This window comes from Medicago sativa, chromosome 7 (genome assembly GCF_051527215.1).
Source record: "Medicago sativa cultivar Bolivia chromosome 7, Bolivia_mono, whole genome shotgun sequence".
Lineage (NCBI taxonomy): Eukaryota > Viridiplantae > Streptophyta > Magnoliopsida > Fabales > Fabaceae > Medicago > Medicago sativa.
The window spans coordinates 84,258,777-84,284,536 of record NC_140755.1 but is presented as its reverse complement, the minus strand read 5'-3'; the positions used below and the strand labels follow the sequence as shown (position 1 = coordinate 84,284,536).

General features: G+C 31.7%; 2 protein-coding genes and 1 long non-coding RNA gene across 4 annotated transcripts; all 3 read right to left on the bottom strand.

Annotated features, from left to right (window-relative positions):
- Nucleotides 1–2,229: 2,229 nt before the first annotated feature.
- On the bottom strand, nt 2,230–7,422 carry LOC146909447 (zinc finger protein VAR3, chloroplastic-like). The gene is made up of 5 exons (XM_085731206.1): nt 6,904–7,422; nt 6,699–6,816; nt 4,272–4,555; nt 3,998–4,096; nt 2,230–3,916 (listed from the first exon to the last, which is right to left on the bottom strand). The coding sequence occupies exons 1-5, from the start codon at nt 7,287–7,289 to the stop codon at nt 2,401–2,403; spliced, it is 2,403 nt and encodes an 800-aa protein (XP_085587332.1). The 5' UTR covers nt 7,290–7,422; the 3' UTR covers nt 2,230–2,400.
- An 8,966-nt stretch (nt 7,423–16,388) lies between these two features.
- Nucleotides 16,389–17,334, bottom strand: LOC146909446 (uncharacterized). Of its 2 annotated transcripts, none has more exons than XR_015018460.1 (2): nt 16,788–17,334; nt 16,389–16,506 (listed from the first exon to the last, which is right to left on the bottom strand). It is a non-coding gene; the product is annotated as an uncharacterized LOC146909446 (long non-coding RNA). The 2 variants fall into 2 exon arrangements; XR_015018459.1 differs by lacking the exon at nt 16,389–16,506 and adding an exon at nt 16,545–16,701.
- Nucleotides 17,335–21,961: 4,627 nt separating this feature from the next.
- LOC146909445 (uncharacterized) lies at nt 21,962–25,464 on the bottom strand. The gene is made up of 4 exons (XM_085727334.1): nt 25,401–25,464; nt 23,745–25,003; nt 23,478–23,627; nt 21,962–22,408 (listed from the first exon to the last, which is right to left on the bottom strand). Exons 2-4 carry the CDS (start codon nt 24,996–24,998, stop codon nt 22,073–22,075), a joined length of 1,740 nt encoding a protein of 579 aa, XP_085583460.1. The 5' UTR covers nt 24,999–25,003; nt 25,401–25,464; the 3' UTR covers nt 21,962–22,072.
- Nucleotides 25,465–25,760: the final 296 nt, after the last annotated feature.

The window sequence follows — 25,760 nt, the reverse complement described above, 5'->3', positions numbered from 1 at the left end:
GACACATCATCCAAACTGTGGAAGCCCACATTCCAAGAAACTTTCCATCCTCTTTACTATCCATCCACTCTCTTTCCCTGGAAACAAACAATACCTAAGGAATAATCTTGTCTACCTCCAGTCACTATTATAAGTAAAAATAAAAATTTTAGGTTCATTTAATAAATGAATTTTTGCTTATAATAGTGACTGGATAATTATTGTCTTTCCTATTTTCCTAGTTTTGTACCAAAGTATAAATGGTTTTTCTTAAACCAAGGCATTTTTTATGCTTTTTTTTACTCAGGCATTCTTTATGCTGAGGGTAATTCTTTGACATAATTGAAATCTATGTAAGGGATCCACATCATATAGTATTTTTTTCATACACACCTATGATCAAATCTTGACCAAAAATTTTAAGAGACTGAGTTTGAAAACCCTAAACCAAGAACAAGAAAGAAAGAGTTTCGACTGAGTTTGAATCTCAAATCTACTTTTAAAGGAATAAATGTTTTGAGCTCGAAAGTCCTTTTTACTTTGGGTCGGGGCATCAACCTCTCACCAAAAAAAAAAAATTCACATAAAAACATTACTTAAGAGACTATTATTTATGGTACAATTATAAGACTATTACTAAAACACGTATGTTTAATTTAATTATTGAATACTTCAATAAGTTTGAGTGGGTTCAGTCAAAAATAGATCGAGTGTGTGGTTTTAAAATTTTCAATTCGTCAATTTTTTTAGCAATACTTCACATATCAACTCAATCATATTTTCTAATATTCTCTTATCCAAATAATAAATAAATACCGTTCAATTTTTCTCAACTTACTCTTCCAACTCACAAATCAAAACAGTAAGTAAATTTTGTTTAAAAATTTCACAAAAATATTCGTTAATTTTCTCTCTTTCAATTAATTTTACAGCATAAATGTCCTCGTGAGCTTAGCTCAGTTGGTATGGACAATGCATAATATATGCAAGGTTCGGGGTTCAAACCCTGACCACCACCAAAAAAAAAAAAAATTTACAGCATAACTATCCATCAAATATTATCGATCTTTTCATATTTAACATATTTAAGATTTTAAAATTGATATAAACCTTTCTTCAAAAAAAAATTGATATAAACCTCAAATTAACATATATAAACCTCAAATTAACATATTTAAGATTTTAAAATTGATATAAACCTTTCTTAAAAAAAAAAATTGATATAAACCTCAAATTAGTGTAAATTGTCAACAGTCAAATATTTATATATACATAGATAATAATTTTAGAAATTTTAGAGAGAAGTAAGCTGGGAGGGGTACAACATTGGACTAATTTTTTTTTAGGAAAAAATAACTCATTTCATTTCATCCAAAATAATAGAGTGAATACAATATGGAGAATGATAGAAAGTAGTGGGACTAGCATGTAATATAGACGCTCGAGCAAGATTATGAGCGACTCTATTAGCTTGTCTCCTAACATAAGCTAGAGCATAACTAGCATTAGAAAGAAGCAAAGTCCTACAATTAGAGAGTAAAATTCCTAATTCATTCACATAGGAGCTATTAACAAGGACTGCATTCACAACTAGCTGACAATCTGTTTCGATAAATACTCGATTGAGGCCAAGATCAAGAGAAATTTGGAGGGTTTGTTGTATAGCGGTAGCTTCACATTCAGCTGCAGTTGGAATAGAGGGAAAAACCTTTGCGTGAGCTTGGATAAGTTGTCCAAGACTGTCTCGAAAACAAATACCAACACCAAATTTTCTTTCAGCTTCAAAAATGGTGCAATCTACGTTAAACTTGATCCAATTTGATCCAATTTGTCGGCAACATGGGACTAATTTTAAAACTAAAGAGACTCAATTAATCCGAAAAGACTTGAAAAACTAAACTTGGTCCCCAAAAGTCTGTCCAAACTTAAAGGTTATAAGTGTAATTAAACCATGATCTTACATAGACAACATTGGCATATACTTAAAAAAGGAAATGCTAACAGGTGCTTTGGGACACTATTTAAAGAATTAAAAATAGAATGAAAAGATAAATTTTGTATTGAAAATAACTTTTTAATTTCTTAACAAGTGCACTTGCGCCACTTGTGAGCATGACCCTGCTTAACAAGTCGACCATAGAAACTAGATTATAATTCCATTTCTAGGATCAAGATAGAAAACATGAAAATATTGGTTTTAATGCATCACTTATTTATGAAATATGACAAGCTAGTCCCCATTCTCCAATATGAAATAAATCAAAGGGGCCTCAACAAAGATAGATAAATAATTGATGTCAAAATTCTCTTACAGATGTCACAATAGAATGTTTTAATATTCATGTTTTCCACATCTTCATTTTCCTTTTGTATAATTGCTGGTAAAATTTTAACATCGCCTTCAAAAATAAACATTACTCTTCAACTACCTTCATTTTCTCTCTTAACAGGATCTGAGCTCACAACTGGAAGATTTCTTCGGTACTGCTGAGATGTCAATCTCCTTTCCAGTGGTGTTTTCCGCTTGCTCACAACGAATCTGTTCACCCCTTTACGCATAGGCATTATTGAAGGAAAATCTTCGTCTGGAATCTGACTGAGCTCAGAAATATCCTTAATTTGGGCAACACGACGGAACCACCTCTCTGCCTTTGCCTCCTCAGACATATCCAAAGGATCCGGTTCCCTGACCGCTGATCCCTCTAAACTTTTCCCTGACCATTCTGTTCCAACACTCTGGTTCTCAGATGCTGAACCTGTGGATGAACTCTCGGTCAGATTTGGCACATGATCTTGATTGAAATCCTGACTTGAATTTCCACTGCATGAAGCCGCGTAAGTAGAACCAATATGATTGTTTTTACTTGAGATCTGATCAGAAGAAGGTCCTGAACTCTGTTCAGGTCTAGCTGTAGCATCACCTGACATCTCAGTCCCTTCAGATACTGAGGATGATTCAACACTGGACCTGTCTGTTGAATCTGTTCCATCTGCCTGTGGTTTTTCCTTTTTGGCAAAGTAATCTGGGGGAAAGGGTACAAAGGGGACAAAGTTAGTATTGCCAGATTGCTCCATGGCCAAACGTCTCTTATATGCTGGTGTTGTCAAGGACCGATCCTTTTTCTTGCTAACAACAAATCGATTTTCTCCTTTACGCATTGGCATTATTTCAGGGAAATCATCATCGGATATTGCACTTGTTATATCTGGAACATCATTCAGCTCCGCAATCTTTCTAAACCATCTATCGGATTTTTCAGCTTGCTCACTCTCTTTGTCCTTGATGACATTTTCACTTGAAAAGTTATTAGAAAGTTGTGTACTGTCGGTGTCACCAGAACTGGCATATGATGGAAAAGGGGAAAGAGTATTAGTGTTGTTCCCTTTCACATCTTGGAAATGTGATGTATTGCTAGCAATTGACGGTTGTCTTTCTCCACTGAAACTTTGTTCAGCACCCATGTTTTTGTAGTCAGATCGAGGAGGGCCAGTTGAACGACCTAGAATGTCGTCCAGAGTATCACGAGACTTGGCTGACTCCCCAGTTTTATAGTCCTCAACTTCGGGAGCGTCGTTATTTCCCAAGCTTCTCTTGTATTGAGCATTGGTCAACCTCCTCTCCAATGGAGTTTTCCTCGTGCTTACAACAAATCTATTAACTCCTTTCCTTAACGGCATTATTTCCGGAAAATCTTCATCATCTATCACACTGTTAATATCAGAGTTGCTGTCTAGTTGAGAAACCTTGTTAAACCAACGTCGTGCCTTCTCTTCACTAGCCACCAACCTAGCATCAATATCTGAAGTATTAGAATGGTTTACATTTCCATACCCTGGATGTGATGTGGTATTGGTGGAACCCAAAGATATTTGTCCAGGCCGCTTGCAATCACACCGTAAGCAAGCTACATTCCTCCCATAATTATGAAAATCACACCTTGAAAATGAAAATCCTGTTAATTGGATGTATGCATCAAAACTTCGAGGGAAAAAGATTCAGAGGGAGAAAAATACTTACTGAGGACATTCCCATTCTCCTCCAGTCAGTTGCCTTTTTGGCCTTGCTTCTTCACATTCAAGACATTTCATATTTCTTGCAAAATTCATGAAATTACACCTGCCAGTATTAGAAAAAGGGAATGCTAATTCATCAGTATGTTATATAAAACTTGTATAAACAACTACGACATTTTCTCTACGCTCACCTTGGTTTTCCAGTATTACACAATATAACATAGTTTATTATTTCACTGGGACTCAAAAGAAAAACTTGAAATGATTTTAGAAAATACCTTGGGCAAATCCAATCACCCCTTTTCATTTCAATGTTTTGTCCGGGAGGCATTGTACGCTCAAATCTACCACCAGGCATTTGATTTTGCACTGAATCAAAAGAGTTGGGTCCAGGTGTACTATAACTCAGCTTGAAAAGTTCACCAAATAGGTTTCTGACGGAGGATTCAACAAGATTTCTGTTATAAAGATTGTTCCTTTCTGAAGAGACCAAGCAGCTACTTGCATAACTCAGCATAAATTTCATCAGATCAACCATATTTGCTTTATCAGAGTCCAAGGCCTACATATCAAGCACAAATCATAAACCGCATAAAAAACTGGTCAAAATTTGAAATTGAGGGTTTGTTAAAACATGAAAGGAGTTGTGTTCCATACAATATGCTTATTGTTTCTCAAATAGTTTAGAACGAGAAGAAAAGATAAACATATATTCAGGATTTCAGGCAATTTCCACTTTTCTTCATTTCTTTAAACCCAATAGAAATATGAATTTAAGAAAAGGCCACATGATCAGAATTTCCAATCTCCAACTGATATTTTAAATTGCTTTCTATTTTCTGATTCCATATACACCAATATGCTTCTTATGCAGCTAAGGTGTTCACTGTTCAATAAACAATAACAATAATAGGAATGTAAAAAGACCAGTGACTAAATTTGAATGTTGTATCTTGTAATAACAACCACGTTTTGTTAGAAAAAAAAAGCCTACTGAACGTAAAAGAGCATAACATAAAAGAAAACTCATCGCTAAAGCCAAGTCTGATCCAGGAGATTTAAGATGAAAAGAAGTGACAGAAATTGACATATGTAACCTGTAGTCTAGATATGTTATAATTCATTAACCATCACTCAAAAATGTTTTTCATGCCAAAAATTGCATAAGATCTAATAATTAAAACAAATAAAACCAAAAAAAAAATTCCATATAATACTTCAGCTCAAACATAAGACAGAGGACTTAGAATAACAAATAGTTATACATATATCATAACAATTTTAAAAAATGATACCAGACTAAAATGAAATTTACAGAGTGGCAAAAATGAACTTTACTACATATGCATCTATTTATATCATGAACAAATATAGTAGGCAGGCAGTTTTCTATCTTTATTATTTTTTCCTGAAACTATCAAAAATACCTTCAAACAAGTCAAATAGTTTCCGAGGGGGGTTGGGTAACTCAACTGGTTTGAGCTAAAGGGAAAAGGAGTTAGAGGTCTTGGGTTCAAACCGAACGAAGGACTAAATATTAATCTAACAAACTAACTACCAACATTTGCCATTAAAAAAAAAAAACAAGTAGTTTCCAACTGAACTATAGAATTAACTATAAAAAAAGTAAAGTATAAAATAGACTAACTTAAAAAACTGAATAAATAATAATATTCTACATTCTCAACAAATTTCCCTTCTTTCTCTCCTATATAATCTTATCTCTAGAACTATTTCCAGTAAATATAGAAGAACTGAGAAACTGAACCATAAAACAATAACTAGAGAGACAAGCAGAGAACAAAAGTCACTCTGGTGGTATCCTCTAGCAGTTTTTTTTTTTTTTTTTGCAGAATTTCAAGATGGAAACTTGTGCAAATAAACAGCATCATAGTTTACATTTTAAAAGAAATTAATAGAAGCTTCAGGAAACCAATATGAAAGATCATACTTGTGAGCAGGAAGTTTAAGGTCAGTTGCTACATTACATAAATTTGAAAACCAAGAGCACCACCCTGGATCAATTCTATTTGTTTCAAACAAAAAAATAAATAGAAGGGGCCTAAAGCACCCCCTACTCACCCACTAGCCTACTAAGAATAATGATTTATGAAAATCTAAAGAACTTGAAGCTTCCAATCTAAGAAACGCTAACCACACTCGGAATGTCTAAGGTGCAAAACACCACAAATGGAGAGACGGCATGAAAGTACAAAGTGCTGCCTAGTTTCTCGTCTTATGATGTAATGTGTTATAGTGCTAGAAAGCTTACCACAACAAGTCAACAACCAAATTTAATCCCACTAAGTGGGCTCAGTTACATGGATCAAACTACGTCATAATGCTCTATCATAAATATATTAAAACCAGTAAGTTCGTACATATAAAAACGGATCATTTTGCAAAGGCACTAATGTAGTGTTACAAAGGGCACATTTTGATTGACTTTATTTAAGCTTATCTACTTAAATAAACACTTGCGAAACTATTTGGGAGAACTTATGACATGTTCATAAGTTGTTTTGAGCTTATTTATATGCTCTCCAAGATAGCTTATGAAAATAGCTTATAGCTTATACAAAACCAATTCAACTTTATTTTATATTTTACAATAGAAATAGCTTACACATAAGAGCTATAATCTGCAAATTAAGTTGTTTATCCAAACAAGGCCAGAATATAAAGCATGAAAAAGTATGACTAACAGTGGAGTCACCGTTGGATAGAAAAGACTTCATCTTCGAAACAGAATCCTGCGCGTCGGAGAACATAAACGGAGTACCATGTTCAACCACAACGGCAACGTCTCTCATCGAAAGCAACCTAAATTAAAATCAATTTGAATTAAATTGAATGGAAGAGAACAAAAAGGAATAAACAGAGGAATGGAATTTGGAAACAGAAACAAACCTGAGAAGGTTAGGTCTATCTCGAGCGAAAGACAAGCAAGCACTGACTTCAGCCTGCGACAATTCTCCGGTGGAAGGAAAACCATCGGCGGGGGGAGTGTAGCCGGCGGCGGAGATGTGTGAGAGAAATCTGGAAAACTCTGGCCATGGATGGTGGGTCCCAGTGAGGGGGGATTGTGAAGGTTGGGTGTGAATGTGTTGTTGTTGTTGTTGTTGTGAGGCTTTGAGTTTGAGTTTAGGTGTGAGAGAAGAAGAAGAAGAAGTAGGAGAGCGAGTGAATGAAGAAAAGAGAGTGCGGTGGTGGAAATGAGAGGAGAAAGAGGGAGAGAGGAGACGGATATTGTGGCGGAGGAAGAAGATGAACCTTGGGGAGGCGGCGCCGCCCATTTTTGCCAGAGGAGGATGAGATAGATCAGACTCTGCACATCTTTCTCACGACAATCGAACCATATTTTCCTAGGACCAATGAGATATTGAACTGAATCAATTTAAACCGGAGGAGGATGAGTGAAGAATGAATGAATTTGTTGAACATACAAACCTATTTATAGCCTAAAATAAGTCTTAGGTGGAAAACGTGATTGTCATTCAAAACCGTCCAAAAAAACGCATTAAAACTTCACTAACCGGCCAAACCTTTGGTGAAACGCTATGTTCAAACGAAATTGAGGGATGTTTGTCTGGGTGTCATATTAATCATCATGGTCTCTTGCTCCCTAGAGGCCCTTGTGCCTCCGCCAGCGTTGTTTTCTTCTTCCCCTCCCTCCTCTTTCCTCCCCCCTCTTTCCTCTCCACAAGTGGCTGGAGCCACTCGTTTAGTTTACCTCATCCCTCTTAGAAATAGTTTTAGTTTCTTATGTAATAAGATTAGAAATAGTTTCATGTTCTTATGTAAAAAGCTTCAACATTTGTAATGTATTATTCATATATTAATAAAATGACTTCTTTTTCTCTTTGTGTTCTTTTTATTTCTGTTTTATATTTCTATTTGCAGTTATTTTACGAATTTGAAAGCTTAAAAAGGAAAAGTTCGGGAAAAGGATCATTCCGGATATTAAAATCCGAAAAAATCTGGAAAATATTAACAATGAAGTTCGTAAAACTAAACCCGGACAGGGGTAATTTTGGGAAAAAAAAATAGGGCACGCGCGAATAACATAGGGTGGGAAAAGTAACACTCTTTTTTTACTATGTAGTTTTGGTCTAATGATGAGTGTCGCAGAGCCGTCGGAAGCAAATTAGAATATTTTTGTGGAAAAGACTCAAAAATGAAGAAATGGAATGGATAGACAGGGACGCCACACTTTCTAATCCAAGAAAGTGATAAGTCTATGGATGCGAGGATCGCCACAAGAAAAGAATTTCTTGATAAGATCAAGGATGGTTCAATCCAGAACCACAAGAGACAGAGCTCTCAATACACATATGTGTAAAATTCTATAAAATTCAACTTCTTTTATTTCATTGAAGAACTTACAATTTATAGAGTCTTTCTAAGTAACTCAATGGACCATAATAAATTAAAATGGCACCTAGAAAATAAAGAAATGGCATTTATGCCTTACAATAATTAGAAAAGGAGAACACTAAACGCATTCTTTGGGATCCAATGTGACTTTCACAATTTCTTCATTTCCAATTGATGCAAGCTGCTCCAAATGAATTCCAAAACTGATGCACAATCTTTGAATGGAATTAATTGTCATGTTAATGAATTGATCTGAATGGTGGAGGCCATAAAAAGTAAACGTGAATAGCCCCTAATCAACTTGTGATAATTAATTCCCTAACTCCATGTAGTCAAATTTTCCAATGAGCCTAAAGACAATAAAATTATAAGAAATAAATGTCCAAGGCTAGTAGAAAATTAACGTGAGCTGAACCATGGATACTAAAATTCACAAATAAAATTCATTTTATTTGTGATTTTTTTTATAGGTTTCCTTCCACATACTTAAAGAACTCATGATCTCATCATCTATAGTAAATGTAATTTTGGTCTATGGTGTTAAGAACATTGATTGTAAATAAAATTGTAATGTTTGATCAAATTTAAAATATTGCTGAAAATAAATTGTTTTTAACTTGATTTTAATGTTAAAAACAAACAATTATAGTGTATCACAAAAAACTACAACAACCGAACTAACCCAAATCAAACCACATATTTTAAAAACTAACATATAATAAATATGTAGTTTGTATTGTCGACATCAATCAAATTATCATCTTAGTCGTATATATGAAAATGGTCGTAAGTTCATTTCTAACTATTTTTTGAGTAATAAAAATGTATAAATATGTAGTTTGTTTTAGAATAAATATTAAGTATTGTACACTTCCTATTTAATAAATATACCCAACAAAATATTATTTAATAAAATAAAACAATTTAATAATATTTATATTGTTTGAAGGGAAATGCTAACTTTTCTCCTTGCAGCATACAAGTTAAGAGGCCAAATGTAAAAAAATATTCTTGAAAATTGTGCATTCAATTTCTTAAAAGTTTCTAAAGGTATATTTTCAATATAAAATTTATTTTATTTTTAATTTCCATTTTAAGCTCCTTAACTTGTGCCCTAATGTCACAAATTAGCATGACCTTTTTTTGAAATAACTTAGTAAAATACTTAATTATTATCATCTTTGATCGAAAAAAAAACAGTCTCCTCTACCTTCACCCCCGATCCAATCCCGTTATGTCACGATGTAGCTTTAGTAGGCAATAGTGCAACACCTCCGAGGCTACATCATCATTGAACCCTATTGAGATCGTAACACTTGGGGGTGGTCTTTAACCTACGATGTTGGCATTGATCGGTTATGCTGGTGTTCCTCCAAGAGGTGACCAGTCAGCACCATTTGGATTTGAGAAATGATATTTGTACAACTATTTTGTGACAATTTTTTTAACAATTTTATCTTTCATACTCACGTAATGTTATTATCTTCTCTCTTTATTTTTCTTTCTCCATTGTTTTTTGCATAAAATAACTCAATTTAGTTATAAATATATAATATGACATACTAATAATCAATACTTATCTAGCTGGCCAATTTTAAGGACTCAAAACCTTTTAGTCCTAATTTCAAATCTTGAATTCAACAAAACTTGATTGATTATGCTTTTAACAAGTATTTTTATTATTTTCTTTTTAATTCCAAAAGGCCTCCTAAAATTGCTTTGTCTTGACATGTTGGTCCCCGATCGAATTTATTCTTTTAAATGATGTGAATTGATTAATTGCCTTAACAAAGAGAAGCAATATCAAACCTTGGAGAGAGAGAGAGAGAGAGAGAGAGAGAGAGAGAGAGAATAATTAGCAATTGTTTGTCATGAGAGAAAGATAACACATCAAAATTATTGTAAAAAGAGAGTGCGCAAAAAATAAGAATTTATTGGTGGATTAAAATGAAGGTATAATAGAAAGAAAGAATTTTTGTGGACACAATTCATATTAGATAAATCACACACAATTCATTTTTGGACAAAATTTATGTGCATTTTCTTAGGTGTATTTGTATAGTAATTCACATAAAATTCAATTTTTGTGGTTATAACAAACTCTGAAAAAATTGTGGATTTGAGAAAGCATCGATGGCTATAAGCGCTATATTTGAAGAACCACACAAAAAAGCACATAAGAAATTGCATTTAAATTTTGTCCTTCATTTTTTTTATCATTCTTGTGAAATTAAACATGAGTCTTGAAGTCATGACTTTTGAGCACAAACAACAACACCAACTACATGCACAAACAAACACTATCTTTTGTAAAAAAAAAAAAAAGATGTGTATCTCCCTCATTATTTATATGTTAAATATGACTTTTGAAGTCATTCATTACCGTGATTGTAAAATTTAACCCTTCTTACATTCATGTACTATGTATCTATTATCTACTCTCTCAGTTTCTTTTTAAGTGTCTTTTAAGAATAGTACACTCAAATTAAGAAAGTAGATTTTTTATTTTTCTTTCTTTCTATTATACCTTCATTTTAATCCACCAATAAATTCTTATTTTTTGCGCACTCTCTTTTTACAATAATTTTGATGTGTTATCTTTCTCTCATGACAAACAATTGCTAATTATTCTCTCTCTCTCTCTCTCCAACAAATTTATGCTCCTTTTCACACACTACATTGTTTTTCATTTGAATTCTTCTTTTATTTTGCACTTGAAATTTTTACCAATGTTACTTATCTTGTTTATAGAATTTCAATTTTATGTGAAATCATTATTATAGGTGACTAGTGAAAATTATGAACGGTGTTTTTTATGAGATTTTGATTTTGATTAAAAGTAAAAAATATAAATGCTTTTTGCTTTCAAAAATTATAACAAATTAAACTAATCGTGATTATCTATTTCAACGACACCAACAACAATCTTTATTATAGAAAAAGTTGTTTAAGGGTATAATTGGGATAATGAAAAATTAAGCATAGATATACTCATCTAGTTTGTTACACTTTTTAAATGATAAAGGAAAAAAAAATTGAACATATGTACCAATATCTTGTTTCTTACACTTTTATTTTAATATTTAAATTTACTCTTATCTATTTGTTAATTGTTATATATGCTATTTGTATTGAAAGTTGATGGTAATTTTGGAAAGAGAAAAAATCAGCACAAAAGAGTCAAAACATTATTTTCTTTTATATAGCATAGATAAAATTTTGTTTCAAAGAAGTTCAAAATTTGCAAGTAACAAAAAACAAAATGATTTTTTTAAATTTTTTTTATAACATTAATTAGTTTTTATTAAAATATTGTATGAATGAGTCCCCGTGAGTTTAGCTCAGTTGGTAAGGACCATGCATAATATATGCAAGGTCCGGGGTTCGAATCCCGGCCATCACCAAAAAATATTGTATGAAAAAAATATTGTATGAATGAGTAATTGAAAAAGTGTATAATTGACAAATTGTACTTTTTGAACTACAAAATGACATATAAATAAAAATACAAAATTTGCACTCAAACGATTCTTTGGAATGAAAGATGTATCTAATAAATGATTTTTTTTTAAATAATATACCTCCCATAAAACTAAAAAATTCGATACTTGGGGGATAATATATACATATTTTATTTTTTCAAATAACTGAAATATTCATTTCACAGAAAGAAAAAATTAGAATAGAAACTTTTCACATTTTACCTCCAAAATATTTAGCTACTAATTGGGGTTAAACTAGGGAAGTAAATTGATGAATTAGTATGCTATTTTGTGAAATTTAACAATAATATATAAGTGTTTTCCTCAAAAATAATATATATATATAAGTGTCAATCCTCTTTGGAAATCAATCTTGTATTTATATTCAAATATAAAAATATAACAATAAATGTAAAGTAAAATTAACAGAAATAAAACATTACATATTCAAACGTACACCTCAACATATTAGATAATCATTCATCCTTTATCACCTAAATTGTATATACACACCAATTGCATTTCATTCTATTCCACTCAACTGTTATATATTCAAGCATAATATTTCACTCATTTACTAGAACAAATTAATTAGGTGTACACATCCAAACTACACAAATACCATATGCAAACTACCCAATACAATCCAAATTATTCAAAATCCATATTCTTTTTTTTTCTTTTTCAAAAAGTAAAACAAGTCATGAGTCATATACATCCATCCACTTGTAGAATCTCATATTCTCATACATGTAGCACCCCATATCATCACCTCATCACTTGAAAAAGCAAACTACTCATCAATGCACTAGCAAAATACATGTCTCGGTTTCAGACATGATTATATAAATCATTTCATCTAGAATAACACGATACAAATTATCAAATAACATCTAAGGAGTATGTGTGTATAGTGTTTTTTGCAATAAAAAAAATTTGAAAATGTCTTCAGTTCTGTCCGTTTAAATGTGAATTATAATAAAACATTGGGTATAAATATTCACCACCATAAGTTGTAACAAATGAGAATTATGAGAAAAAGAACCTATTATTATCGTGTAAGCTCCAATAAATAATATTGTACAAAACGAGCAAGCCAAATCTCAATCAGATATGAAAAATAAAACTCTTTTTTCTTGTTTTCTAATTTATTCATCATCTTAAAAAAATTAATTAATTTAATTTCCAAATAAATATCTTTCTTTAAGTCTGGATGTTTCTTGTGACCCATATCTATTTTCTCTCAACCTATGTAGAAGATGAAAGACAACCAACAAGTTAAACCTTTCACCCATCAGAAAACTACTCTTAAAGTCACTTTCATATGTTCGATCTTATTATAACAATATACTCTATCTCAGTAAGCATATCACTCATCAGAGGAATGAAGTCACCGTAAGCAAGCATATCACTCATCAGAAGAAATGAAGCCACCATAAGCATGTCATACATTAGATTTATGGAGTAGGGTGCTTCCGTGTTCATAATGAACTCCTCAATGATATTCTTGGCAACAAACAAATTGAAAACAACGTGGTCTTCAGAACCATCTATTTGAATGTGATTCAAGATGAAATTCTTGGTATCAAGCTTAACGCCACATGTAATTGAGAATTGGGAAGAAAAATAAGTTAATGTTCTTTGCAATCGGCTTCAATATTGCAATATTGGTTTAGTGTTAGATTGGATAAACATGTAAGAATGATAATCACAGATAGTATATCATTATCATCATAAAGAAAAATAAACACGGATAGGAGAAAAAAGCCATGTTGAGGCTCTTTAATGTAGCAGAAAAATAATCACGGATAATGATAATCTTAGAGGATTTATAACCATCATAGATTAAGAGTTAATTTAATGTATCAACAACCGCCAACATCTTATTGGATGAAAATTCTGACATTAGACAACTTGGACAGACCGAATAATCAGGAAAAGACTCTTTATTGCAAATAATATAAAGAAGAAAAGCAGTATGCGCAATTGCAATTTGCATGGTAAAATAACGTTGACGAAACCACCCTACAAAATGGGCATTGTTGATTAGGTTTCTCATTTTAAAAAGTGACTCAGTAGTATCGAGATTAAGATCAAAATTCATGCGAACAAAGTTTCATGGTAAACAACAGGCAGATTCAGCAATAATATATCCAGCAAAACGGACCAAACTTGATGATTAATTCAGATCAAGAAACAATTGGCGGGCATCCTCAAGAGTTTCCCTGTATCAACGAAGTTTCACTAAAATTTTGGAGAAATGTGTATAAAGGTGGTGATACACGGGACTCTCTATATTATTATGTTTAACGATGTAAATATTATGTTGGATCTTAATATAAACATTTAAATGTAACTGGAATAAATAAAAATAATTTAATATTATTACCAATTTTTTTAGTGGTCTATTACCAAAAACTTATTTTATACATTAATCTAATTAAAATAAAAATAATTTTAATCTTATAGAAATTAAATTCAAACTTGAAAAGAATATATATTATTAGTTTTAAATAAAATGTATTGGTGGACAATGTAATAAATATTTCTTGAATGAAGACCCATCTAAAAATGCATATTATTTTTTTCAGCTTGTTACAAATAACAACTTTTTTTTGGATAGACGAAATAACAAATAACCATTAAAACTAACAAACACAAATCGATGGGCTAGATGGGTCGGAGTTCGAATCCTGGTCATGATGTCTGACCTAACAAATTTGGCATTTTTATCAATTGAGTTAAGACTTGTGGACAATAAAAACTTTTTTTTAAGAAAAATAGCAACTCTGTTTTACATAATAATATTTAAAATTATATATGTTCATATTTCATCTCATTTTAAAAAGTTTATCTACATTTTATTCTCATTTTAAAAACTCTTATTTTATTCATTAATTTAATTAAAATAAAAATAATTTAGACTTATTTAAAAACTATTTGAATTAGAGGTCTTCCTTGCTTTAGAATAAGGAACCATCTCATCACCCTTAATTTATATTATTATTATCAAAATAATATTAATAATTTATTATATGTGTCTATCTCTCTTTAATAGAAATGTTTGTTAAATGGAAATGATCGCCATATGATGGTGGGTTGTGTGCAGGCCTAACCCTCAGCATGTGCAAGGTGCACTACGGCGTCGGGCTTCACAACTTTTATGGCCTCAAAATTTTATTTTTTCCCAAATAATTTTAATTTTAGTCAATTTAAAATAAAACATAGAAGTGGAAACTCTATTTTAAAGAAAAATAAGTGTTTTTATTGAGTGAAGACCCATCTTAAAAAAAAAATTCATCTCATTACAAATAGAAACTCTATTTTACAATTTATATTAGTCAATACTTTATCCTATTTTAAAAGCTCAATCTTCATTCAATAAAATCCCTTTATTTACCCTCTTTCCTAAATTTTAAAAAACCTATCTACATTAAAAAGAACTAGTCCTTGCACCCGTGCTGCCGCACGGGTCATACAAATTGCATATGTGTAAATCCTAAAAGCAAATTTTAATAGCAAGTATCAAACATTGAAAGTACATCTTAGTGATCACACCTCTCTCTGTTGTTATGGATAAAATATGAAAATAAAACTATATTAGTCTAAGAAAATAATGTGTTCTCTATGTATAATCTTATATTCTATATGTGTGGGATATATGAACTTCTTTTTGAGAAAACATATCAACCAATTTAACAAAGCAGAAAAGCATAAATGATCATGGTAGTAGAGTTGGGCAATCATGCATATATAAGATAAGTTGGGGCAAGATTTTATTGAAAAAATTAAAACGTTCATTTTTAGAGTTTCCAATCTAATGAATGGAACTTTTTTTGGATATCATAATCATTTTAATCTTCTTATCATGTTAGAACTGACTTTTCCTAAATTTTCTGACAATTTGATTAGTGTATACGTTTTTTTAATTATTTTATGTGGACATATGGATTTAATTATTTAATAATTGTAGCATACATATTTTTCTTTGAGGTATATAGTACTAACTGTCAAGTAAGTCTTTGTTTTTCTCCTTTCATTTTGTGTGACATGCAGAATGGGAAGTTCCTTTTTTTTTCAATAGTGGAGGAAACTATTCAATTTGATAATTAATTAATTCTTTAATTCTTCAAAGATAATTGGAAAGTCAAGTTGTTAATTAATAGTGTAAATTTTTTTTAGATGTACAAATTCAAAGATATATAAATATATAGAAGATAGAGAGATAGATGTGTAACTTGGATCATATCCTTTAACCTTCTCTATATATTGTTTTTAGAGGCACTATTCTTTATCCATCTCAATTTTATCTATCTTTATCTTAATTACACATACACAATGTTTATCTCTACCATTATACTTGGAGTAATATGTTTATTATTATTTTTATACGAAAAAAATGGTAGACACTTGTCTTCACCTTTATAAAAAAACAGTATTATTTATAAATATACCCCTTATTTATATTACCAATTTGTATTAATTAATAGCCAAAAAATAAAGAGTAAAAAAGAGAAGAAAAACTATAGCACCTAATTGAAGAGGAATCATCCAATAGTTTCATGGAGAAAGTGACAATAAACAACCATTTTTAATAAGCTTCTTCCTCACCATCAATGATGCAACAAAATAAAAAATAGAAGCATCATTTATCCTAATTCACAAAAAAAAAATCAAAAATCCACATACACATTAAGGAATAAAAAAATATATAAAAGAAAGTTCGAAAAATAGACTAATAAACATTTGAAGCTTAACTATTTGATCAATCTAAGAGTAACTTGACTCCCTATCAATTATCATATCATAGAAACCAGTTAATAATCAAGAGATAAGAGAAAAATTGTACCTACACTAATGAATAAATAGTCACATAATTAATACCAAGAAATATTGAAAAATGGATTCAAATCCAAATCCAACACCAAAACTCACTGGTTTCTAGCTTTCATCTTTTGCAGCGAATCAAGACTACTACCACCACATAGTATTATTAGAATTGTGAATATTGTTATTTCCTTTCATATTTGAAGCTCTATGTCTCCTCATGTAGCCACCTAAAGCTTGTCCTATTGCAAACTCCAATCCACAAATAGAACACTCTTGTTTTAGACTTTGATAATCAAAAGATGAAGAGTAAAAGTGAGTGGAAAAACAACAATACAAAATTGAAGATAAACTATCCAATTGTTACTTGAAAGTGATGATGAACAAAACCTAAAATATGATGCACAAAATCACATATTTATACACAATGTTTTCAATGTAGAAACTAAAAATATTGAGATCATATTAGTGGTTGTATATATAATGAGTGATTGTATGGTCATAATTAAAAAATGAGTTACGGAATAAAAAAAAAAAGCAGTTCAAAGGTTGTGATAGAAATGAATCCATCCATCCATAATCCATAATAAACATGTAAAGAATGTGTGAAGGAGGTATAACGTAAAATGAAACAAAAAGCATAACGTCAAATTAAAAGTTAACTGTGCCTTGTATTACTTGACCTTGTGTATTCTTTTCAATTGTTGATATCAACTGCTATATTAATTCATTGTTGGTTTGTTCATGGTATGCTATTCATTCATTTCAATCATAATGTATTAGTGGAAGCGATATTATAACACCAAAACAGCTACTGGTCAAGTGGTTAAAGTGCTTGGATGGAGGCTATGGGTTGCGAGTTCAACTCCCTGCAGAGACTTTTTTCAGAAAGATTTTTTATTAAACCTCTCAAAAAAGAAACACATTGAGCATGCATTGTGAACCTTAGTATTATATATTAAGATTATCGGGAACTCCAAGAATTTGGTTTAGTGGTAAAAAAAAATAGGTCTTAATAATGCAAGATATTTTGGGTTCGAGCCCCGCTCATGTCTTTAAAAGGAGATAAATGTAAATACGTGTATAAATGCTCGGAGGTCTCCCCCCTATAGAATGGGGTATCATCCCCTCACCCTTAATTTATATTGGCAAATAAAAATAATCATAGAAAGGATAGTCACAAAAGTTCTTAACAAAAAAATGGATGTAGAAATGATTTTGAGAGTCAAAGACAAAGTTGAATATTTATATTCTCATTGACCAAATTGAGAGCGCCCAATAAAATCAAAAAACATTTTATTTTGCCTACAATACACTAAATGGACATGTCATCACCACTCATGACATTTAACAACACACATTCACAAAATGATTCATTTGAAAAACATTTTAGAGAGTCGAGATCCAAATTAAAATATCCATAATTTTAAGGCTTAAATATACGTTTGATCATTTATCTTATTTATATTTTACAAGTTTAAATAAAATTTGAAGTGCCAATGTTTCTATAGAAGTTGAGAAACTTTGTGCGGCATGTTGACCCAAGACATTGAGAGCTCCATGTTGACTGTGTGGTGGTTAATTCGTTTGCTAGAGATGGAATAGGAGTCTAGAGTTTGTCACTGTTACGGTGAGAATCATAAGTGTATGGATGATGGCTAACATGGATTGTGATGCAGGTGAATTATTGAATACCCCTCAAGTTAGACATTTATTGTTAACCGACACTGTTCTTTTGTTTTTAGGTTTCTGCCATCTTGATTTCAAAAAATAAAAATAAAAATCCCTGCACTTTCAATGTTATTCAATTACGAAAAACTCCCCATATAGTAACAATTGACACGCAAACATTGCACTCAAACTTCTAATTGAAGATGTTTTCTGGTGTCCGCCACTGATAACACTTGGAAAATATGGTTGCATTGCATTATGTTATTTTCTCGAATTATCAATGTCGATGTGTCGGCTTCGTGTTCGTGCATCATAGTTTACACAAATGAAAAAGTGATATTAACTTCACCTAAAAGGATTACCATCTAATTTTGCAGACAATAAATTCTGCTCAACATAGTGTATTTTTAAGAGCAATGCTATATATCAAGAAAGATTTTATCAAGAAAGATTTAAGAATGACATGGCAGAATAATCACCCTTAGATTTTATCAAGAAATTGTCCCGAAATTAATGTTTTTTCGGTAAACCAGGGGAAAGGACAGGCATCAAGGAGAAGCAACGACATCCCAACTAGGTTGGCACCCCGATGAACTCCCATCCTATACCGCCAATCTCAAATTTTATTAAAAAAAGGGTGAAAAATACATGAGGGGGGACTAGGCCAAAACCCTCTAAAAAAAACGAAAAGAAAAAGAAAACAGACAAATAAAAACACAACAAAACAAAACAGCCACCTACGGATAACGAAACCGAGGTAATCCACAACAATCCTAAAAAAAAAAACTTGCTGAAACTCGGATGGCAAGGCTGTCAACCACACTTCCCCAACAACAGAATGACCGAAGTTAACTAACCTGTCAGCACACCTATTGCCTTCACAGTAGATGTGAGAAGAAATAACCTGAATATTAAGCTCGCGAGCATTGTGCCATCGGTTGCGGAGACGGATAGGAACCAACGACCCATTTTTAAAGACAAGAAGCGCACTAGAGGAGTCGCTTTCCAACCAAATATTAGTCCAACCATGAGAGTAAGAGATAAGGCAGGAGAGAAAGGGATAGATAGTAAAATCTTAAAAGAAAAAAACAATCTTAAGAAATCTCATGTTTTCATGAAAGACTTTTTCATGCTAAAATTTCACTATAAAATCTCACAAAATCCATCAAAATCTGATTTATTAAACAATCCTTTGAAATTTGAATGATTTTGAATACCACTAGACTTTTTTTAAGTGATTAAGAGTCTTGATTGAATACCACAAGATTTTTTTTTAAATGACAAAGAATCTTGATTGAATAACACAAGACTTTTTTTAAATTGGAAAGAGTCATAATTGAATACCACAAGACTTTTTCATGATAAAAAAGTCTTTTAAAATCCCTTAGAATCATGATCCAATACACCCACATAAGACTTTTGCAGACAATAAATTCTGCTCAACATAGTGTATTTTTAAGAGCAATGCTATATATCAAGAAAGATTTTATCAAGAAAGATTTAAGAATGACATGGCAGAATAATCACCCTTAGATTTTATCAAGAAATTGTCCCGAAATTAATGTTAACCAAAAAATCTTAGTCTGGCCGAAAATCATGGGGTGATGAGTGTTATGTATTTTTTTTTTATGAAAGGTTAATAAATAAGACTGAAATCTAAGGGTGATTATTCTGTCATGTCGTTCTTGAATCTTTCTTGATAAAATCATTCTTGATATCTAGCATTTTCCATTTTTTAAATCAATATAATTGTCGTCATGGTATATCAATATTCTGAAGAAATATTTCTCAAGTAATGTCTGTCGTGCTCCATCAACTATTCACCAACACCAAACATTCCCATCTTGTGTTCTTCATTATAGTTTGTAACCCACCAATGCCACCAAATTGCTTCAATATTTGTGGAGGGAGGGCTTTACCCATGTGCTGCACATTCACATTCATATCTCGGGATCATAGGGCACTCATGTTACCCTTTGGCATTTTAAACCTTTTCTTTCCATATCTTTGCAAGACGCTTGTACTCTTCCACCATCTCCAACACTTGCCTGACTTGATGACCGGAACCTCGAGCTATTCGCATTATACGTGATTCATTCATGAGACTTGGGTTTGAACTATCCAACTCTGAAGCATTAGCAATTAACGTTTAAGTAAAAATATATTATATTATTTCAAGGACAACATAAACACATGGCATGCATAAAGTTGGTATTTTCAACAATCAATTCATAATGCATGCGTTTATTTGTCATTGAATCCATCATTGTCATGTAACGCTTTGTCTGCTTTTCTTTCTCACGACCATTTGGCATTAGTTCACCACTAAATCCAAGAAGCATGGAAAACACCTACATACCCCCGTTTGAATCCAAGTGGGAGTATCAACGAATGAATCAAATAAAATAGCAGTCACTGTTAGATATACTAGTATATAGAAAGGCTTAATTACTCTTTTGGTCCCTTAACTTATTTTTTGGTTTCGTTTTGGTCCCTTAACTATTAAAAGTTTCGTTTTGGTCCCTTAACTTACTTTTTGATTTCGTTTTGGTCCCTTAACTTATTTTTTGGTTTCGTTTTGGTCCCTTTCCTTTATGTTAGGATGAATGTATTAGAGTTAACCAAAACGAAACCAAAAAAATAAGTTAAGTGACCAAACGAAACCAAAAAATAAGTTAAGGGACCAAAACGAAACGTTTAATAGTTAAGGGACCAAAAGAAAACCCAAAAATAAGTTAAGGGACCGAATCGAAACTTTTAATAGTTAAGAGACCAAAACGAAACCAAAAAATAAATTAAGGGACCAAAAAAGTAATTAAGCCTATATAGAAACTATAAAACAAGCGCTGATAAGTATCTTATGGCACATCAAATGTAAATAATACTCCCGTTTTTAATTCAGACCTATATTATAAAAATGAACGCTTTCATAGGGTATGGAGTGAAAAGGTTGAGACAAAATAAAAGCGCCCGTTTTATTAACGGTATGGACAAAAAAAATGACAACAAAAAAATTATAGGAATTAAATTCAAAAATGGAATATTTTATAAGGAGTAAAAACATATTTGACCTTATAATATATGGAGTAGCATTGTATTGATGAAGCGAAATAAGAAACATAATATACACCTAATAAACGACTGACAAATGGCTGGACTTCAAAAACTTCAAACTCATCCATATGTTTGTAGGTTTCGAGGAATATGATACGACTCTCCTTTGATGCAACACTGAACATATAACATTAATAAGACCAATGTACCCAAAGCAAAATAAAGAAAGATATACAAAATTAAAAATACAGGTTTGCCTCATCTAAAATGAACTCTCACTTTAAAAGGAAATCTCAATTGTTGATGAAACAATTGAAGGCATCTAGTACTAATTTTCCAAATTCTTTCAAATAACAGTTAAGATCTTACTCTATTGGAGCTGGATCCTAAAAACACAATCTTTTTAAAGGCATCGAATACTAATTTTCCAAATTCTTTCAAATAAAACAAATATATTTTCCCATATATTTTATGTGACCAAACAAACCCACAACCAAATAATAACTACATGTCTATTTCCAATGATTCCTTCGTATAAAATAAAAACACCCAAAAAATAGTAAATATTGTAATTCATAAATAAAGTAAATTATACAGAGTTTTTTTGAAAAGATTTATTACAAATAATAGTAGTAGTAAAAACTCATTATAAATAGAAAAAAATGACACTACAAAATTATAAGCTGACATTGTTCATTTACTTCATCCTTAAGCATCTCGTGAATAACATTCTTTCCTAACCAACAATCACCACCACCACAGGCATTAAAATAAGTTGTCCATCTACCACCTCCAATATAGACTCTGTCACTAGAATGGAAAGTCATTTTCTTAAGCGAATTTGCACTCCTCAATAGGTGAGTAGCTAACTCAAAAACATTCTTGGAGCAAACACAGCCGAGAAACTCCACATATTTCAAAACATTATGAGAAAAACCCTCATATTCACCTTTCTGCCTCTTAAATCCAACCATATGTGAATGTTCCGGATGAAGATTTTTAATCTGAAAATTAAAAATAACGATACATTTATGAGAATTTTAAAATTCCATTAGCATATAAAACTAACGCACGACTTATTCATTATTTTAATTGAAATAAGATGTTGTTTATTATGATAGATATTATGTTTGACAAGGTCAAACTATTAGCTTATAAGATACATGTAACAATTTGATTATGTGTACTATTCTTTCTTTCTTTTTTGACGTTGATAATATGTATTATTCACATTCATAATGTGTAACATATTTTTACCTAATATATAAACACTAATGTTAGTATATAAGATTTTGTTCAACTTGTCTCAATAAATATTTATAAAATATCTAATTGTTATAATTTTTTTAACATAGATAACTAAAGATATTGATTATCAAAGTTGTGTATTAGCATATGTGAAGTGATTGACTATGACGTGTACTTAGAAACAGATAAAGTATAACTTCCATACAAACACGCAAGACTAAAATAGAGTTGTTTGATAGTGGTTTTTGACTTAAATGCACTTTTGGTTGCCTTGTGTTAACTAGTGCCCCCGGGGCACTAGTTAAGAAAGTAAAAAATGGAAATGTTTACTTGAAAACAACAAACTTTTGACTTTTAAAAAGTTGAACATAACACTTTTTAACAATTTCCAATATAAAATTTCTAATTTAGTCTCTTTAACTAATGCCCCGAGTGCCCCCGGAGGCACTAGTTGGAGATAACTCACTATTAGTACTATTGGTTCTCCACTCTCAGTTATTCTTTCACGTACTCATTCCAGACTTACAAAAAAATTAAAATAAAGAGAAACATAGAGACCGAAAGGAGAACAACCGACATTAAAGACTAGCCATTACACTTCAAGTAAAAATATTTTAAACTCTTATATTTTTCTGTCATTATTACTGTTAGTATTTAAAAAGAGAAACAAAAATTATTCATCTTTATTTTTCTACTCTTACACGTGTCTAGTTTCAATTGGGAAATAGCAAAAACAATAGCTATCGTAGTGCAGCTAAGTTTTAAAATAAACTTCTAGTTCCATTCAAGACAAAAAAAAAAAAAAAAAGAGTTTGAATAACTTACACTCAGAATAAGTTTTTCGAGATGCTTAGAAGCCGTTGCAATATCTAAAAGCCAAAAGTAGTCCATACTAGGATCACATGCTCCATCAATATGTAAGTCCAATTGTCTAAGATTTTGAAACCGAACCAAGACTTTTGCTAATTCCTTTACCTGTTTACAACAATGATAATTAAGTGAATTAAAAGCAACTAGTGAAAAACGTAATGGAAAGAAACCTAGACACTGTTGGAATGCACTATAGTGTTGGAATATCGTTGAGTGACTCACTTGTAAAGTGCCGACGATCATAGCTAAATTCTCAATATGTGGTAAACTTGCAATTGGATCAAAAAGGTGTGGTCTATTCTCTCTCTCTGATGTATCCCAGAAAACCTTCGATAACTTTGGAGCCGTAAAAGAAATTATCCTTGTGGTGTACCCAGTATATTCAAAGGATGAAAGATTTAATGCATCAATAGATATATCAGAAGGAGAATCATCCACCCAAACACTATCAAGTATGATCAACTGACGTAACTTCGAACTAGTAAATTTTGTTGAACTTGTGAACAAGCAATTCTTAAAGGTGACATCTTCAAGGTGAGGACATTCAGAAAACAAATGAGGCAAGATGTTCGTGGATAGATCAAATAGTAATGCATCAAATATGATTGTTGTTACGTTCTTCAATCCAGATAACCCTATACGCTCTGAAAACGCAATACCTCTAAAGCCAAACTTGGATAACATAGGAGCTTGAATGTTCATTGGGTGTTCTGCAAAATGTGCAAGACAAGAATATTCCAAGGACAAGAGACTTGATGCAATGATAGTTATAGGATTTCGAAAGTAATGCCCAACATTAACAATGTTCAAACGAAGCAATGATGGGATGTTTATTACCAACTTGGAAGTGATTTTACAACCATCAAGGGTGAAGTCAACAAGGTGGTTGCAATTTGAACGAAAAGTCTTAAGGAGTGTCTTCTTCACAATAACTTGTTGTAACACCAGAGTTCTTAAATTTTTTAATCCAGAGAAGTGTCTGGGTTTGTCTATGAGGCAGTTTTGTAGGTGCAAATAGGTCACAGAATCATTCTCAAGTAAGAGAATAAGGGAAAATCTGTATGGCATAATAGAAATAGTAGTATCAGTTGTTTCAGAAGAGAAGAGAAGTTCAATATGTTCGGCACCCTTAGCAATTCCTTTGGAGATCAATCTATCAATAACATCCCTATGTTCATTACATAATGGAAATTTTACTCGAATGGAACGGATCATGGTACCTTTATAATGGGGCATAAATTGATCCAATCTTGTGGCAAATTCAGATTGAAAGTGAAACCTTTGAGAGAGAGGAAGGATTTGCGATAAGTCTTGATTTGTGTTATAGTCGGACATGGTATAGAGATCGAAGTTAAGGTCCATCCTTAATCCCCATTCGTGAATCCATTGTTTGGACAATGCACTGGTTTTCACCAAATCCTTCAAAGCTAACTTGGAAAAGATATAAGATATTATATGATCAGGCAACTCATTCATTGTTGCTGCAAGTACGCAATATGATAATTGTTACGTTAGTATTTTGGTCCATTGCCAAGACTAGACATTATTTCTGTGTGGCTAAATTATGAAAGAAACTATGAACTAATTATACAAAAAAATAAATAAAATTGGTGAGGCTAAATTAGTTTGATGGAATGCATTTACAATGAAAAGAAAAGCTAACAGTTTCTGTGTTGGGTCTCTAACAGTTACACACAAATTCAACAAAATAAAAGCTACTTAAATTAAGAAGCACAAGAGAATTTTCATAGAACAGAATTGTAACAAAGCAATAACAAATTCAAGAAGCAATTAATAAAAGTAAGAGGGTCAAACAAATAGCAGCGGTCAACCCCAAATAGAATCAGAGAGAGAGACAGTAGAAGAAACAACGGGTACCTGCGAGTTTCAATCGACTGAGGATTGAGATGAAGAAGATGACGACGGCTTCGATGAAAAGTTCGAGGGAATATTAGGATTACTTCAATTTATTGAAAAAATGCTCTTCCCTTAACAAAAATCACTCCCTCCCAACTCCAAGGACAAAAGTACCCTTAGGTTAGCTAAGTCACGCTATATATTTTTCGGCGTGAGTTAACTCATGTTATAAGTCAGCTTGACTTAACTCACGCTCCTTTGGCCGGTGGCGTGACTTAACTCACGCTGCTTTGGCCGGTGGTCTGAACACATTAAACATGTTTTTTTGGACGGTGATCAATTATTCAAACTTCATTTTACACGTTGTTACACATTTTTTTT